The 15,093-nt window shown below is 40.4% G+C and overlaps 1 protein-coding gene across 3 annotated transcripts in view; it reads right to left on the reverse strand.

The window, feature by feature from the left end:
* The window catches only part of LOC122564950 (A disintegrin and metalloproteinase with thrombospondin motifs 3-like), a 258,075-nt gene that overhangs the window by 39,966 nt on the left and 203,016 nt on the right, over positions 1-15,093 (reverse strand). For all 3 annotated transcript variants that reach the window (XR_006316046.1, XM_043720492.1, XM_043720502.1), the window contains 5 exons: positions 11,271-11,403; positions 7,075-7,188; positions 4,827-4,972; positions 3,371-3,546; positions 3,145-3,278 (listed from right to left, as the gene is read on the reverse strand). Coding sequence is in view for 2 of the 3 variants with exons in the window: in XM_043720492.1 (XP_043576427.1) it covers positions 3,145-3,278; positions 3,371-3,546; positions 4,827-4,972; positions 7,075-7,188; positions 11,271-11,403 (703 nt within the window). In the remaining variant the exon portion in view is untranslated. The remainder of the gene's footprint in view (positions 1-3,144; positions 3,279-3,370; positions 3,547-4,826; positions 4,973-7,074; positions 7,189-11,270; positions 11,404-15,093) is intronic.

The following is a 15,093-nucleotide window of genomic DNA, read 5'->3' on the forward strand; positions in this document are numbered from 1 at the left end:
TGTCATCTTTTGTCTTCCCTTTCCCTTTTGAGGGAACACATGCAAGTCTGAAATAACTCAGCTTTGAAGGTAATCCATTGTTCAGCCATCATCCTTCCTACCAACCTCTGCCTCCAATTTATTCAGTCCAGATACTGTCCTTGTAAACTCACTCTGAGTAAATTTAAAATAGAAGTTGATGAAGTTTTGCTCATCAATGTAAAGTGTTATGGGGAAAGTCTGGGCAAACAGCATTGAAGTGTTTGATCTGCCATGATCATATAAAATAGCAGACCAAGTTTGATGGGCTGAATGGCCTACATATGTTCTTATGTTTCCATGTCCCTATTTCTCCCATTTGAATTTAGCTTTCCCAATTAATAATTTTATTCTGGATCATGCTTTGTCAGCCTAGGGTAATGACCACTGTGTCCTAAATGCTATGTTATGATGTTGCCCCTTTAACAAGGTTATTCTGTCCTTGCTGTTTTTAAGAGGGGCCGTAAAGCCCATTATATTTGTACTATTAAAAATACTATATTGCCTTTGCTGGTCTCACTTTCCAGCACTTGGCCTAAAACTTTTAATGTATGACCCTTCAGGTACTCATCCAATTACTTTTTAAAAGTTATGAGGTTACCACCTCAACCATCCTCCCAGATGCATTCAGATTCCCACTAACCTCTGGACGAAAGACGTTTTCTTTAATTCCCCCCCCCAAACCCCCTGCCTTTCACTATAAAAGTGTGCCCCTTGTTTGTGACACTTCAACTAAGGGCAACAGCTGCTTTCTATCCACCCTGTCCCTCCCATTCATAATCCTATACACCACCATCAGGTGTCCCCTTAAATTTCTCTGCTCTACAGAAAAGAACTTGAGCTTATCCAGCTCCTCTTTATAACCGAAATATTGGATCTCAGGCAACTTCCTGGTGAATCTCCTCTGCATCCCCTCCAGTGCGATCACTTACTGCCTGTTGAGCAGTGACCAGAACTGCAGACAGTATGCCAGCTGTGGTCTAACCTAACCAATGTTTTATACAGCTCAATGCAGACTCCCTGTTCTTATAACCTTTGTCTCGAGTGATAAAGGCAAGTGTCCCAGAGGCCTTCTTAACTACCGTATTAACCTGCCCTTCCATCTTCTGGGATTTGTGGACTAGCTCCCCAAGATCTCTCCTTGCATCTTGCCATTCATTGAGTACTCCCTTGTCTTGTTACTTCTTCCAAAGTGCATTACCTCACATTTGTCAGGTTTAAATTCCATTTGCCACAAATCTGCCTATCAGACCGATTTGATTATATCTTCCTATAACCTAAGAACTTCCTTCTCACTGTAAATCACCCGCTTAATCTTTGTGTTATTCACAAACGTATCATTCATCCAACATTCTCATGTACATCATTTATTAATATCACAAACATGTACAGCTAGATTCGAACAAAACAGCATAATTTTAATGCAACGTAGATCTGCTTATAGTGCTGTGGTAGTGTGATTAGGGAGTGACCTCCTGTAAAAATGTGCTTCTTATTTCAGATCACAGCACATGAATAAGCTGCATAGATCAGAACTTCCCACATTCCATTCTCAATCTATATTCAAAGGATATGTATAGACTTTGGATATTTATTTGCTTTGCTTGATCATGATTTAATTGGTCTGGCAAAGTCCTTGCTGCTTGTTGCCAAATTAATTTCAGGAATTTAGTGCTACATGAACTCAATTTTGCTCCATCCATTCAAAAAGTGAAATTTTTCATTCATCTATTCTCTCTATGCTCTTGTCCAATCTATGAAAATCTTGTAAAGTATACAGCTCAAAGTTATACACTACCTGAAAATGTCGAATCTGTGCCATGTGTATACAAGTCAAAGTTATACCATGTATACAAAGCTCAAATTTGCGCAATTTCTTTTCCAATCAATCATTCATAATCACTTCACGGCACAAATTGCTCAGCGTTGTTGCCCTGAGAAGGCTGTGATAATTTCCTTCTGTTTGAAAGGACTGATTGGGTTTGTTAGGCAATTTCAGAGAATTGTTAAGAGTCAACCACATTGATACAGGGCTGCAGTCACATAGAGGTTATTACCAGTAAAGGTATGGGTTTACAATTTTCAAGTTAATCAGTTGGGATTTTGCAACAGTTGACAGCTTTACCATAATTTCAGGGTCAATATAAGCCTTTTTATTTTCTAAAAACTGACTTCAACTTCTCAAACTGCCATTGTTAGACTTGGATTATTGGTTCAGACTGTAAGGTTACTTGTTCAGCAAAATAATGACTATGTATTCCTTAAATGCCAGAATCAGAGCTTTGATTGTTCATTCAGTGTCCTAACAATGTTCTGTGTAAATGAAATCTTCTTTTATATATAATTTAGATTGTTAAATCTTAAGTATGTGATTGGTCAAAATAATGTTTCTTTATTTTTCTTAACACACTTTTCGTAACTTCTATTAGGTTTTATTAATAACTCTCTAGGTTCTTTCAATAACTACTCCCAACTCTCTTTGGCTTTCATTGTAATGAATGTGCCTCATTGTTGGTATTGACAAACTGTAGATCTGTCCCCATGTATTCATCCCTGCCAGGAGACAAATCCTGGACAATTTTGAAGAAGTAAGTGAGCTTTAGCAAGCTTTAGCACTGACAGAGACTTTGAAAACTAGTCTGACTCGATCTTAAAACATTTAAACTTTTTTCAGCCCAAGCAACCAGTTGCTTGATGACAATGAGAAAGTGGAATAATGCATGAAGCTCAAGAAACATTTATATGTTGTAGAAAGGTTATGGCAGATGAATGAACCTTAGAGTGAGAATCGTTGATTTTCTTTCCCTATCTTGAAACAGCGAATTGACTGTAAAAATTTTAAGAATAATTGAAGAAACAAACATATCCTTGAATTTCAAACATGATTCATTGCTGCGAATCATTGCTTTTACCACAGAAATTGCACTCCCACTATATTTGGATCAGAAATTTGACTGGAACATAGTTGTAATGTATGTAAGGCTGACACTCTTTGTGAGCTAGACCATTGAAATACCAGATCATGGTATCTTTTGTAGAGCAGCTGAACACGTGTGATATTGGAGCTAACTAAATGGTGAAAATTTCCACGCAATAATTTGGAACAAGTTGCTAATTTTTACTTACCACACATTCACCTCTTACACAGATGCTGTATGGATCTTTATAGGAACAACGAGTACCATCATGGACTAACTGTTTCATGTAGACAACTCCTCCCATTTCCTTGGATTGGCAGTAGAGATGGCATCTTTTTATTGCTATTAAAAACACAAAATGGTTTTGTTGCTTCAAGTCTATTTGCAACTTGGAAATTGCTTTGATGAGTACAAAGCTTCAGTGCTTTACTCACAGTCAGGATGTTCATATGGAAGCCAGTGGTGTTTAGCATTCTGATATTCATAGTATGAATTACGTTGCTGACACTGCTGTGCTCGGAAATCTTCAAAATGACGTGGGCAATCTTCTTTGTTACACAGTTGGTATTCATAGTTTACACCAGGACAATCCTGACCACCATTTGCAGGCCTGAGTTGCAACCAAGCAGTAACATTACTATAATCTTTAACCAAGCACCCAATGTCTTACACAAAGAAAGATAGTCATCATATAACACTAATCACCAAATCAATTGATTAGCCTTTTATGATTTGCTGACAATTTGAGATCATCATTCACAAGCCTGTGTCATTGATGATTTTGCTAGTAGATTTTGTTTCGTTATTCACTTTCTAAGGCATAATATGTAAGGAAATAGAAAGCAGACTTTTTTTTTGTATGGTGACTGACTGGAAACTATTCACAGTCAATGCGATCTGAACACATCTGGCATATTTTGTGCTGTTTGCTCTCTCAATTGCTTAGCCCACTTACAACAGAGGTTAACAAGATTTTTTATTTCTAAATGAATTAAGGGATATGAGGATATTGGATGAAGGTGAAGGTGAGGTAGAGGGATGGAGCAGGATCCAAAGGCCAAATGGTGTATTTTTTTCTTCTTCTAACCCCACACTATTCAATCAAGTTCAGATACTAAATTCCATTTGTAATTGTACCAAGTGGACATCTACCTGAAGCAACCTTTACTAATTTCAACCCTCCTCAATAAAACATTAAAAAGATTAACACTGTATCCAAAAGCCCTTGGTAATACTTTAGTTTGCTGTTTTACAATGAGTCTCCTTACAACATCTTTCACTCCACCCAGGGCACTGGGTCTGCCATCTTCCTCCCTGGTTTCAAAAAAACACTCTTTATTGGAATGTACTTTGGGTTCCTTCCCCTAATTCTATTACTGCCCATCTGTTGAGACATGACTCATTGTATAATGACCACATACCTTCAATTTTACCATCAACTGCACTGCCTTCCCACAGCTCAGCTGAAACTGGCTAATTCAGCATACTCTAGAAATTGAACACAGTTGTTCAGGCCACTGGAATGCTGCAATACTTTTTTAAAGTAAATTGAAGTAGTTAACTTATAAAAAATTGCATTAATTTTTCAAATGCATGTTGCTGGCAAATGATCACGGAAACATACAGAACACAAGGAGGGTTTTCAGCTCATTGTACCTCTACTGGTGATTGGGAAAGCCATCCAATTAGTGTAGACTTCCCCTGCTCTTTCTCCACATCCTTGAACCCTGATCCTTCTTATGGGTTTATGAGCACCATAACTATTACAGCATCAGAACATTTCTCTGCAATTACTTTGTCACGTCATGGGAAGAACATATAGCAGAATAACAGCATGTAGTTCACACGATGCTCCTAATAAAAGCATTGATCAATGCCGAAGCCACTTACGCTGGATTAATGCACTGTCGGGTTCGAAAGCGGACACCAGAGCCACAAGTTCGAGAGCAGGACCCAAGTTTGCTCCAAGGACCCCAACTGCCGTCCACCTTTACCTGCTCTGAAGTCTTCCATAAACAGTGACCCTGGTAGCACCACTGATAATTCAAATCAAACACACACAAAACAATGCAAACTATTAGCCTAATTGATGGTCTCAGTATGAATATCAGCATGTAATTAATTCATAACACATTATGATACTGATTGTACATTAGTGTAGCATTATTGCCCACTTAAACTGGGATCACATTGCTTCACAATTGGTGTCTTGTCAGATAGTTCATTAATGTATGAACAGTATCTTCTTATATTGCACATTATTTCAAACAATGTGCAGGTACAGTGACAGAGATTTGTTACATGAACTGTAAGTATACATTGTTATAGCACTATCACATTAAGGGTTTGAGTTATAGGGTGAGGCTGAGTAGGGTAGGCCCTTTTTTCCCTGGAGGGTTGGAACCTGAGGGGTGACCTTTTGTGGTTTATAAAATCATGGGGGGCATGGATAGGGTGAACACACAAGGTCCTTTCCCTACGGTAGGGAAGTGCAAAACTAGAGAGCACAGCTTTAAGGTGAGAGGGGAAAGATTTAAAAAGGAGCTAAGGAATAACTTTTCATGAAGAGGGTAGTGCATATTTGGAACAAACTGCCAGAGAAAGTGATGGAGGCTGGTACAATTACAACATTTAAAAGGCACCTGGATGGGTATATGACTAGAAAAGGTTTAGAGGGATATGGGCCAAATGCTGGCAAATGGGATTAGGTCAGATTGGAATGTCGGGTCGGCATGGTCAAGTTGGACCGAAGTGTCTGTTTCTGAGCTGTATGACTTTATGATTGCAATAATTGCAAACCATTGATTTGGGGGTGGCATTCTATTGCTGACTCAGTAGACAAGTCTCATTTGAAAGTGCTCTGTTCAGCTCCAATTCTAGCTAGAGAAAGATCAGGTCAGAAAAACAAAATCAGCTGGTTCAAATAACTGACTCAGTTGTCCATAATTTCAATCCAATTATTTGCTTAAATCTGAGGCTCTCTAGCCCTTGCATCTCCCACACTACCTATGTTATAATATCAATCATCGATTTCATTTGTTTTGGGAGTGGCTTAGTTCTATGTTTGGAGCTAAAGTACCAGTGCTTAAAATTTCCAATTTATGTCCTAACCTGTCTAACCTCTTGTACTTTGACTGGGTTTGAGATATTATTTATGAAGAATATTGGGACATTTCATGATATAGAGCCGGGTTGCTCAAGCACCTCAAGAAGATCTTCAGTAGATGCTGAGATAAGATGCTCAGCGTTGCCAAAAGAGGCCTTATAGTGCAGGTACATAGTTCCTTGAAGGTGGAGTCGCAGGTAGATAGGATAGTGAAGAAGGCATTTGGTATGCTTGCCTTTATTGGTCAGTGCATTGAATGTAGGTGTTAGGAGGTCATATTGTGGCTGTACAGGACATTGTTTAGGGCCACTTTGGAATATTGCATGCAATTCAGGCCTCCCTCCTATCGGAAGGATGTTGTGAAGCTTGAAAGGGTTCAGAAAAGATTTACAAGGATGTTGCCAGGGTTGGGAGTTTGAGAGAGGCTGAACAGGCTGAGGCCAATTTACCTGGAGCATCAAAAGCTGTGGGACGACCTTATAAAAGTTTATAAACTCATGAGGGACATGAATAGGATGAATAGCCAAGGTCTTTTCTGGGATGGGAGAGTTCAGAACTAGAGGGCATAGTTTTAAGGTGAGAGGAGAAGGATTTAAAAGGGACCTCAGAAACAACCTTTTCACACAGAGGGTGGTACGTCTATGGAATGAACTACCAGAGGAAGTGATGGAGGCTGGTACAATTGCAACATTTAAAAGGCATCTTGATGGGTATATGAATAGGAAGAGTTTGGAGGGATATGGGCTGGGTGTTGGCAGGTGGGACTAGATTGGGTTGGGATATCTGGTTGGCATGGACGAGTTGGACTGAAGGGTCTGTTTCTGTGCTGTACATTTCTCTGACTCTATGACGCTCAATTTAGTAGCAGTGTTCTCATCTATTGCGCTGATCATTAGTCCAGGTGGAGATATATTGCAGCTTCTTGACCATTCCTGAATCTGTAATCCATTCAGTCTAAGGTCTGGTATGCAATATGTCACTGCTTCAGTAATTTTCTCCAAAGGAAATAACAGTGCCTTCGAGCCAACTCACCTTTCCAGGGCCACATTCTGTTCCATCCAAAGGAGGCCCTTTCTTTGTCTTGCAGAAGAATGGGTTGTCAGGATGGCTGCACCATAGTTGCTTACACGGATGGAAGGTGCGAAACTGTACCCACATAAACATTCAGTTGGTTCACATTCTTACCGAGAAATCTTTAACAATTAGCTGATTCATTCAAAATCAACAGACATTTGGTTTCCACATTTTAAAAGATGATGACAAATGTATTAAGTGATTTCATAAGTGCCATTGGGCAAACTCATAGAGCAGGACAGTCAAACAACGCATGGCCAATTAACTGCTCCAACTTACTGAGGAACAATACTAAGACTGAATTGGAAAAGCGTTCTTACACTGTGTGGCTGATTCTGTGCCAAAAAACAGTAAATCAATGAACACTAACATCAGGATCAGAATGGAAATAGGGCTCTAATAATTGTTGGGCTGCTTTTCTAATACGTGTGCCTGTCTCGCTGGCCTCCATGCTAGAAATGTGCTGGAGTATGACATTACAGGTCTGATGTTTTGACTTTGTTTTTCTATATATGATATATTGGGAAGTGTGGATGTACAAAGGGATCTGTACACTAGTCAATGAAAGTAAGCAGTTGCAGCAAGTAGTTAGGAAGGCAAATGGTATGTTGGCCTTCAATGCAAGAGAATTTGAGTTCAGAAATAGGGATGTCTTACTACATATATACAGGGCCTTGGTGAGACCATATTTGGTGAGTATTGCATGCAGTTTTAGTCTTCCTGCCTATAAAGGGATATATGTGCCCTGGGGAAATGCAGGGGAGGTGCATTACTGTCCTAAGATGAGAGATTAGTTTCGCTAGAACGCAGAAAGATGAAAAGGGATCTGATTGAAACGGATGCTATTCTAACATGGCTGGACAGACTAGATGCCAGTGAATGTGTTCCCTGGTCAGAGAATCTAAAACCAGGAGACATAGTCTCAGGATATAGGATAGACAATTTAGGATTGAGAAGGCTGTGGAGTCCAAGTCACTGAGACTTTGTAGCTATTGGTCCAATTGAGTGGTTTGCTAGGCCATTCCAGAGGGCAGTTGAGAGTCAACCACATTGCTGTGGGTCTGGAGTCACTGTAGGCCAGATCAGGTGAGGATGGAAGATTTCCTTCCTTGAAGGGCATTTGGGAACCAGATGGGATTTTCCAACAATCGACGATGGATTCATGGTCATCGATAGACTCTTAATTCCAAATCTTTGTTTCTTGAATTCAATTTCCACCAACTACCGTGGTGAGATTCAAACCCAAGTCCCCAGAGCATGACCTGGGCCTCTGGATTAATAGCCTAGTGTTAAGACCACTAGGCCATCACCTTCCCCTGAGTATATTCAGGAAAGTGGTAAATAAATGTTTAGACTTATAGGCATCAAAGGGTATTGGGAGAATGCAGGAATATCACATTGAGATAGAGGAACAGCCATGACCTTACTAAGTGGTGAAGTAGGTATTTCAGTATTCCCATGTGCTAGCAAGGCTCCATTTGGGGACTTGTATCACAAACCTGACTCTTGTAGCATTGCCTCTTGTTTTTCTGGCCATTAATGTAACCAAATAAAATATCAAGCACCCCCTACTACGAACCCAGCTTCACAAACATTTCATATGCAAATAAAAGGGATAACCTTTACAATATCTCTTGATAGCTGAAAATGTGTTGCTGGAAAAGCGCAGCAGGTCAGGCAGCATCCAAGGAACAGGAGAATCGACGTTTCGGGCATAAGCCCTTCTTCAGGAATGAGGAAAGTGTGTCCAGCAGGCTAAGATAAAAGGTAGGGAGGAGGGACTTGGGGGAGGGGCGTTGGAAATGCGATAGGTGGAAGGAGGCCAAGGTGAGGGTGATAGGCTGGAGTGGGGGGGGGGCGGAGAGGTCAGGAAGAAGATTGCAGGTTAGGAAGGCAGTGCCTGCTGGACACACTTTCCTCATTCCTGAAGAAGGGCTTATGCCCGAAACGTCGATTCTCCCGTTCCTTGGATGCTGCCTGACCTGCTGCACTTTTCCAGCAACACATTTTCAGCTCTGATCTCCAGCATCTGCAGCCCTCACTTTCTCCTCGAATATCTCTTGATACACTACATTGTCACAAACAGCCATAGTCACACATGATCTACCGACAGCATTCTCATTAGCGGATGTCATTTGTGGAGAATACTCTGAGTAAATAATTGCTTCAGTATATTTCCATATGTCTCTATTTTGAATTTATGTTCAGACTAATCGTGTTTTCTAACACAAATCAATGCACACAGAAAGTCTTAGGCCTTGTGTGCCTGATTGTTTACTCAAAACTTGACAGTGATCAACCATTAAATTGCATTCTGCATTAAAAATACTATTTTTAGTCTTGAATAAGACTTTTACATAACACAAAGGAATTTGGGTTAGAAAAAAATCATAGAATAGAGATTGTTCATATACAAAAGTGCAAGTTAGAAATGAACAGGCCCCTCTGCTGTGGTAATGATGTGCAGGTGCCACTACTGGACTGGGGTGGACAAAGTCAGAAGTCACATGACACCAGGTTATCATCCGGCAGGGTTATTTGCTGCACTTGCACAAGCTTTTGAAAGCACTGCTCCTTCATCAGGTGAAATCGATCAAACAGGCTGCTTTGTCCTCGATGGTGTCAAGCTACCTGAGTGTCTTTGGAGCTGCACTCATCCAGGTAAGTGAGGAATATTCCATCTCATTCCTGGCTTGATCTTTGCAGATGGTGGGCAGGCTTTGGGAGTCAGGAAGAGAATTACTTGCTGCAAGATTCCTGCTCTTATAGCCATGCTTAAAAACACAACACCAGGTTATAGTCCAACAGGTTTATTTGGAAGTACAAGCTTTCGGAGCACTGCTCCTACGTCAGGTACCAAGTGGGGCAGGATCATAGCACACAGAATTTGGAGTAAAAGATCAAAGTGTCATACAACTGATGTGATGTATTGTACAAACCTAGATTGTTGTTAAGTCTTGAATCACTTAGAATGGGGATGCAGGTTTCAATTCATTAATATGTAAATCCCAGAACTTCTTTCAAGTCACATTCCTAAGATAACTTAAAGTTTTATATAAAAAAGGTGACATCTCAGCTCAGACAATGCATTAAAGGTGTGATGTTAGAGTCTGTCAGATTGGTTCTATTTCCAAAGTAGGAATTTATAAAATGGATTGACTGCCTACAGATTGTGTGCTTTTTGAACAAAATAGAATGTATGTGCAAATCTGCAAATGCAAATTCACCCCATAGACTTATATGTGTGTCTGCATGCATGTGAGTGAGAGAGAGAGATCATCAGTTGTATGACACTTTGATCTTTTACTATAAATTGTGTCCTATGATCCTGCTCCACTAGCTACCTGATGAAGGAGCAGCGCTCCAAAAGCTTGTACTTCTAAGTAAATTAGTTGGACTATAACCTGATGTTGTGTGATTGTTAACTTTGTCCACCCCAGTCCAACACCGGCACCTCCACATCATCATTTATTGTCATGGTATTTATTTGCCTAGCTCAGTTCAGTTTCTGGTCAAGGGCAACCCCCAGCGTTTTGATAGTGGGGTTTTCAGTGACAGTAACACCATTCAATGTCAAAGGGCAATGGTCAGATTGTCTCTTATTAGAGATGGTCACTGCCTGGCATTTGCATGGCGTGAACATCACTTGCCACTTTTGAGCTCAAGCCAGTATACTGTCTAAGTCTTGCTGCATTTGAGCATGACCTTCTCCTGTTAATTGGCACTTGCAAGAACAGGACTCTGCAGATAAACGCCACATAGAGCCTCAGTGAAATATTCATTCTATCTTGGAGCTGATAGACAAGTGTTGACATGAGTGTCACCATAGAAAGCATCAGAATCATGTCTTTTCCTGTCTTGTCCCAATGGTTGTATTAAGGCACTTCCAGTAAAGTTACAGGATGTACCATTAACTTTCTTCCCACATCACTGTGGCAATTATGGTACCCAAACCGTGAAGCTCACTATGATCAGATGACACAAAGCAAACCTGTGAATCAAACTTGAAGTTTGATCTCACGCTTTGTGATGCAGCTGGCCATCTCTCAACATGGGATTGTTTGACTGACAACGTTTATTGCTATCTCGCATTTCAATTTTATTTTAAACTAACTCTTCTACCATTGTTTGGGAATTATGTTGGCAAGACTTACAGCTGTGCACATCTTGTAACCCACTCCGAAATCAAAGCGGCATTGTTCATCCATTGAATAGTTGATCCCTGGCAGTTCAGGAAGTTTGGGCCAATCATGTTCAAATGGGTCATCCAGCAGACAGTCATAAGAACTGGAGGAAGAAAGGACACTGAATCTATGATCAGTTTATTAGATGCCTTATTTTTCCCAAACGTTCAAATGTTTCCATTTACTCTGATGAAACCCATGAGGATGCATTGCAATTGGATGATTCTGCATCAACCATCCCCAATGACAAGTGTAAGTCTGTTGCAGCTTTCCAACTGGTTTACTCTATGATTGCTCACCATGTTCGAAGCACTAGGTAATGGACCTCCTTCCTCAAGTAGGCCTGAGCTTCCCGCAAGGACGACGTTGATATTTCATAATAATTTGACTTCGTTCACTGAGATATGGGGCTACCCTACAGCAGCACTGGCAATGTCGCATTCAATCGCAAATGCCTTTTGCCATCACTCTGAACTCTACAGATTCAGCCCTATTATGTTTGTAGAATCCGACATTTCAGGTGTATGGCAGGTGACAGGAATGAAATAAGAGACTGTTTATTACCAAAAGCTCTGACCAAGCTTTAAAGCAATGGAGGCATCATGAACATAGAGAAAGCTAGTCAAACTAAAAGCAAGAGTCAACATTTGACAGTCCACCACCAGTAGCTTTGTAGGTGCTAGAAGGTGCTGTAAAATTTCCCTTCCCACTGCACTGTTGCCCACACCAATATATCTGCAATTTTACAGGGGATGGGTAAAATCTGTGCTGGCTGGCCCACAATCCTTGCCCAAAATGAGGATCTAACGTGAAAAACTAACAACCACATAGTCAGTATCGTGGAATCGTTACAGTGCAGAAGAAGCCAATTGACCCATCATTTCTGCACTGGCTCTCTAACGAGCATTGTGACTTATTTCCCATTCTCTTACTTGTGCCCTACAATCCATGACTTTGTTTCAGTTCAAGTAACCCTCTAATTACCTCTTGAATCCATCAATTGAAGCTGCCCCTACTCCACTTCGGCACTGCATTCCAAACCATTCAATACGTAAAAATGTTCTTTCTCTAAAGGGAGAGGTGGAATAGGCTGGGGCTATTTTTCATGGAGCGTCGGAGGCTGGATGGTGACCTTACAGAGGTTTATAAAATTATCAGGGGCATGGATAGGATAAATAGACAAGGTCCTTTCCCTGGGGTGGGGGAGTCCAGAACTAGAGGGCATAGGTTTAAAGTGAGAGGGGAAAGATTTAAAAGAGACTCAAGGGGCAACCTTTTTACGCAGAGGGTGGTACGTGTATGGAATGAACCGCTAGAGAAAGTGGTGGAGGCTGGTACAATTATAACATTTAAAAGGCACCTGGATGTGTACATGAATAGGAAGGATTTAGACGGATATTAGCCAAGTGCTGGCAAATGGGACTAGATTGGGTTGGGATATCTGGTCAGCATGAACAAGTTCGACCGAAGAGTCTGTTTCCGTGCTGTACATCTCTATGGCTCTATGACATTTGCTACTTTTGTAAATCATTTTGAACTGGTGCCTTCTTGTTCCTCATCCTTTTACAAGCAGGAACAGTCTCTATTCTATCCGGAACTCTCATGATTCTGAAAATTTCTGTCAGATCTCCACTTAATTTCATTCTCCCCAAAAACAGACCCAATCACTTCAATCTTTCCTTCTAACTGAAACTTCCCATCCTTAGAACCATTCTTGTAGACACCTTTTGTACTCTGTCCAATGTATTCACATGTTTTCTATAAATATAATTGAAGACCAGCATTAACGGCTCAAGGGTGACGGAAACTTTCGGTGATAAATAGGAAGCCAGCAAATGACTAGGTTTGGGCCTCAGGTGGAAAGACTTCTCATCTCCAGTTAATTAACTTTCCTGGATTGTTAAACAGCTGCTCGGCAGCTGGCATCAGCAAAGGATGCTTTCCTCACTAATTCTTGAGTTGCTCATCTGAAAAATCGTGCCCAAGGTCATCTAGTGCCCTCTATTGTCCAAGTAGCTGCATGCTACAACAATAATCAAGGTGTTGACCATTCAAAGCAATCATTCTCTATCAATTAGTCTATACAACTCCCAGACATGAAGCAAGAATCACCTCAGGGATAGAAAGCTTTGGGTATTATAGGCCCACAGTCAATATTTTCTGCGCAAATTTGCCAATCAATCATTTGTCATGTCTGAAATATACTCCAAATGCCATTTTCTAAAATCCTGCAGCATAAAGACGTTTTCCACATCTTTCTCACTATGCTCTCAGTGGAAAATTAATTTCTTCACCAATCTAATTTTTCCCTCGCTATTTTATCAAAACTATTTATCATTTTAAGAACCTCCAGTACATTTGCTATTATCTTTCAATGATCCAGTAAAAATGGTTCAAAACTTCTCCTGATTGTAATTTGTCACCTTTGGGCCGTTAATGCTCCCCCACCCCAGGAAAAAGACCTTGTCTATTTATCCTAACCATACCCCTCATGATTTTATAGCCTTTGTAGATCCTTATAACACTGTGCATTCTCTGTTCTTTCGAATACAGGGCACCCAGAAGTGCACGCAGTGCTAAAACAAGTGGTCTAATCAATGTTAAACATCATGTCCATAATGAGAAAGATCCTGATTATTCAGGTCACTTTTTGTAACTATAGGCACTCAACCTTGGTAACACCCTAATTAATGTGTGCTTTGCTTTCCTGTTGCTTCTGTGTTCTATCGACAATGGAAAGTAGAAATTTTGCTCTGAATAAAGGGATCATGCAAGATGTGTGGAATAATGGGTTAGAAACCAGACAGATTAACAATACACAAGATATTGGACATAGTTTGAAGATGTTCTTTGCACTTTTTAATTTGCATATGGGAAGGTAGACATTTTTAATCATCATACACACTAATGATATGGAAGGCAAGAGGAATTTTGGCAATTATTGTTAAAGGAATAGAGTATAAAAGTAAGGAAGTATTGTTGAAATTATATAAGGCATCAGCGAGACTGCAGCTGGAATGTTGTGTACAATTTCAGTCCCCTTACTTGAGGAGGTATGTAGTTGCATTAGAGGCAGTTCAGAGGAGGTTCACTAGATTGATTCCAGAGATGACGAGTTTGTCTTATGAAGAGAGATTAAGCAGTTTAGCACTAAACTGTCTGGAGATTATAAGAAGGAGAGGAGATCTAATTGAAGTATATAAGATGGTAGAGGAGATTGATAAAGTAGACATAGAGAGGATGTTTCCTCATTGGGGCAACCTAGAATGAGGGAGCACAGCTTTAGGATACGGGTAAGCAGATTTAAAACAGAGATGAGGAGAAATTATTTCTCTCAAAGGGTCCTGGATCTATGGACTTCAGTATCCCAGAGTGTAGTGGATGCTGGGATATTGAGTAATTTTAAGGAGGTGGAGGACAAATTTTTAATTATTTATAGGTTGAAGGGTTATGGAGGACAGCAGGAAAGTGGAGTTAAGGCTGAGATGCCTGCTCTTAGCTCTGATATTCTGATGTTCAAGGTAGCTCTCCATTGGCCTTCTTTATTGGATTTACTTTTTTGCAACTCAGGAATAGGAATGATAATAGGTAAAAACCTCTCCACTCTGCAGACACCTTGCCTCTATTCCTGATGAAGAGCTTTTGCCCGAAAAGTCGATTTTCCTGCTCCTTGGATGCTGCCTGACCTGCTGTGCTTTTCCAGCACCACTCTAATCTAGATAGGAAGGATAATGTCTACCACTATTTGTTTGCGACAATATTAAGAGATTAATCCAACACTAAGTAGAGACTA

The sequence above is a fragment of the Chiloscyllium plagiosum genome, chromosome 2 (genome assembly GCF_004010195.1).
Source record: "Chiloscyllium plagiosum isolate BGI_BamShark_2017 chromosome 2, ASM401019v2, whole genome shotgun sequence".
NCBI lineage: Eukaryota > Metazoa > Chordata > Chondrichthyes > Orectolobiformes > Hemiscylliidae > Chiloscyllium > Chiloscyllium plagiosum.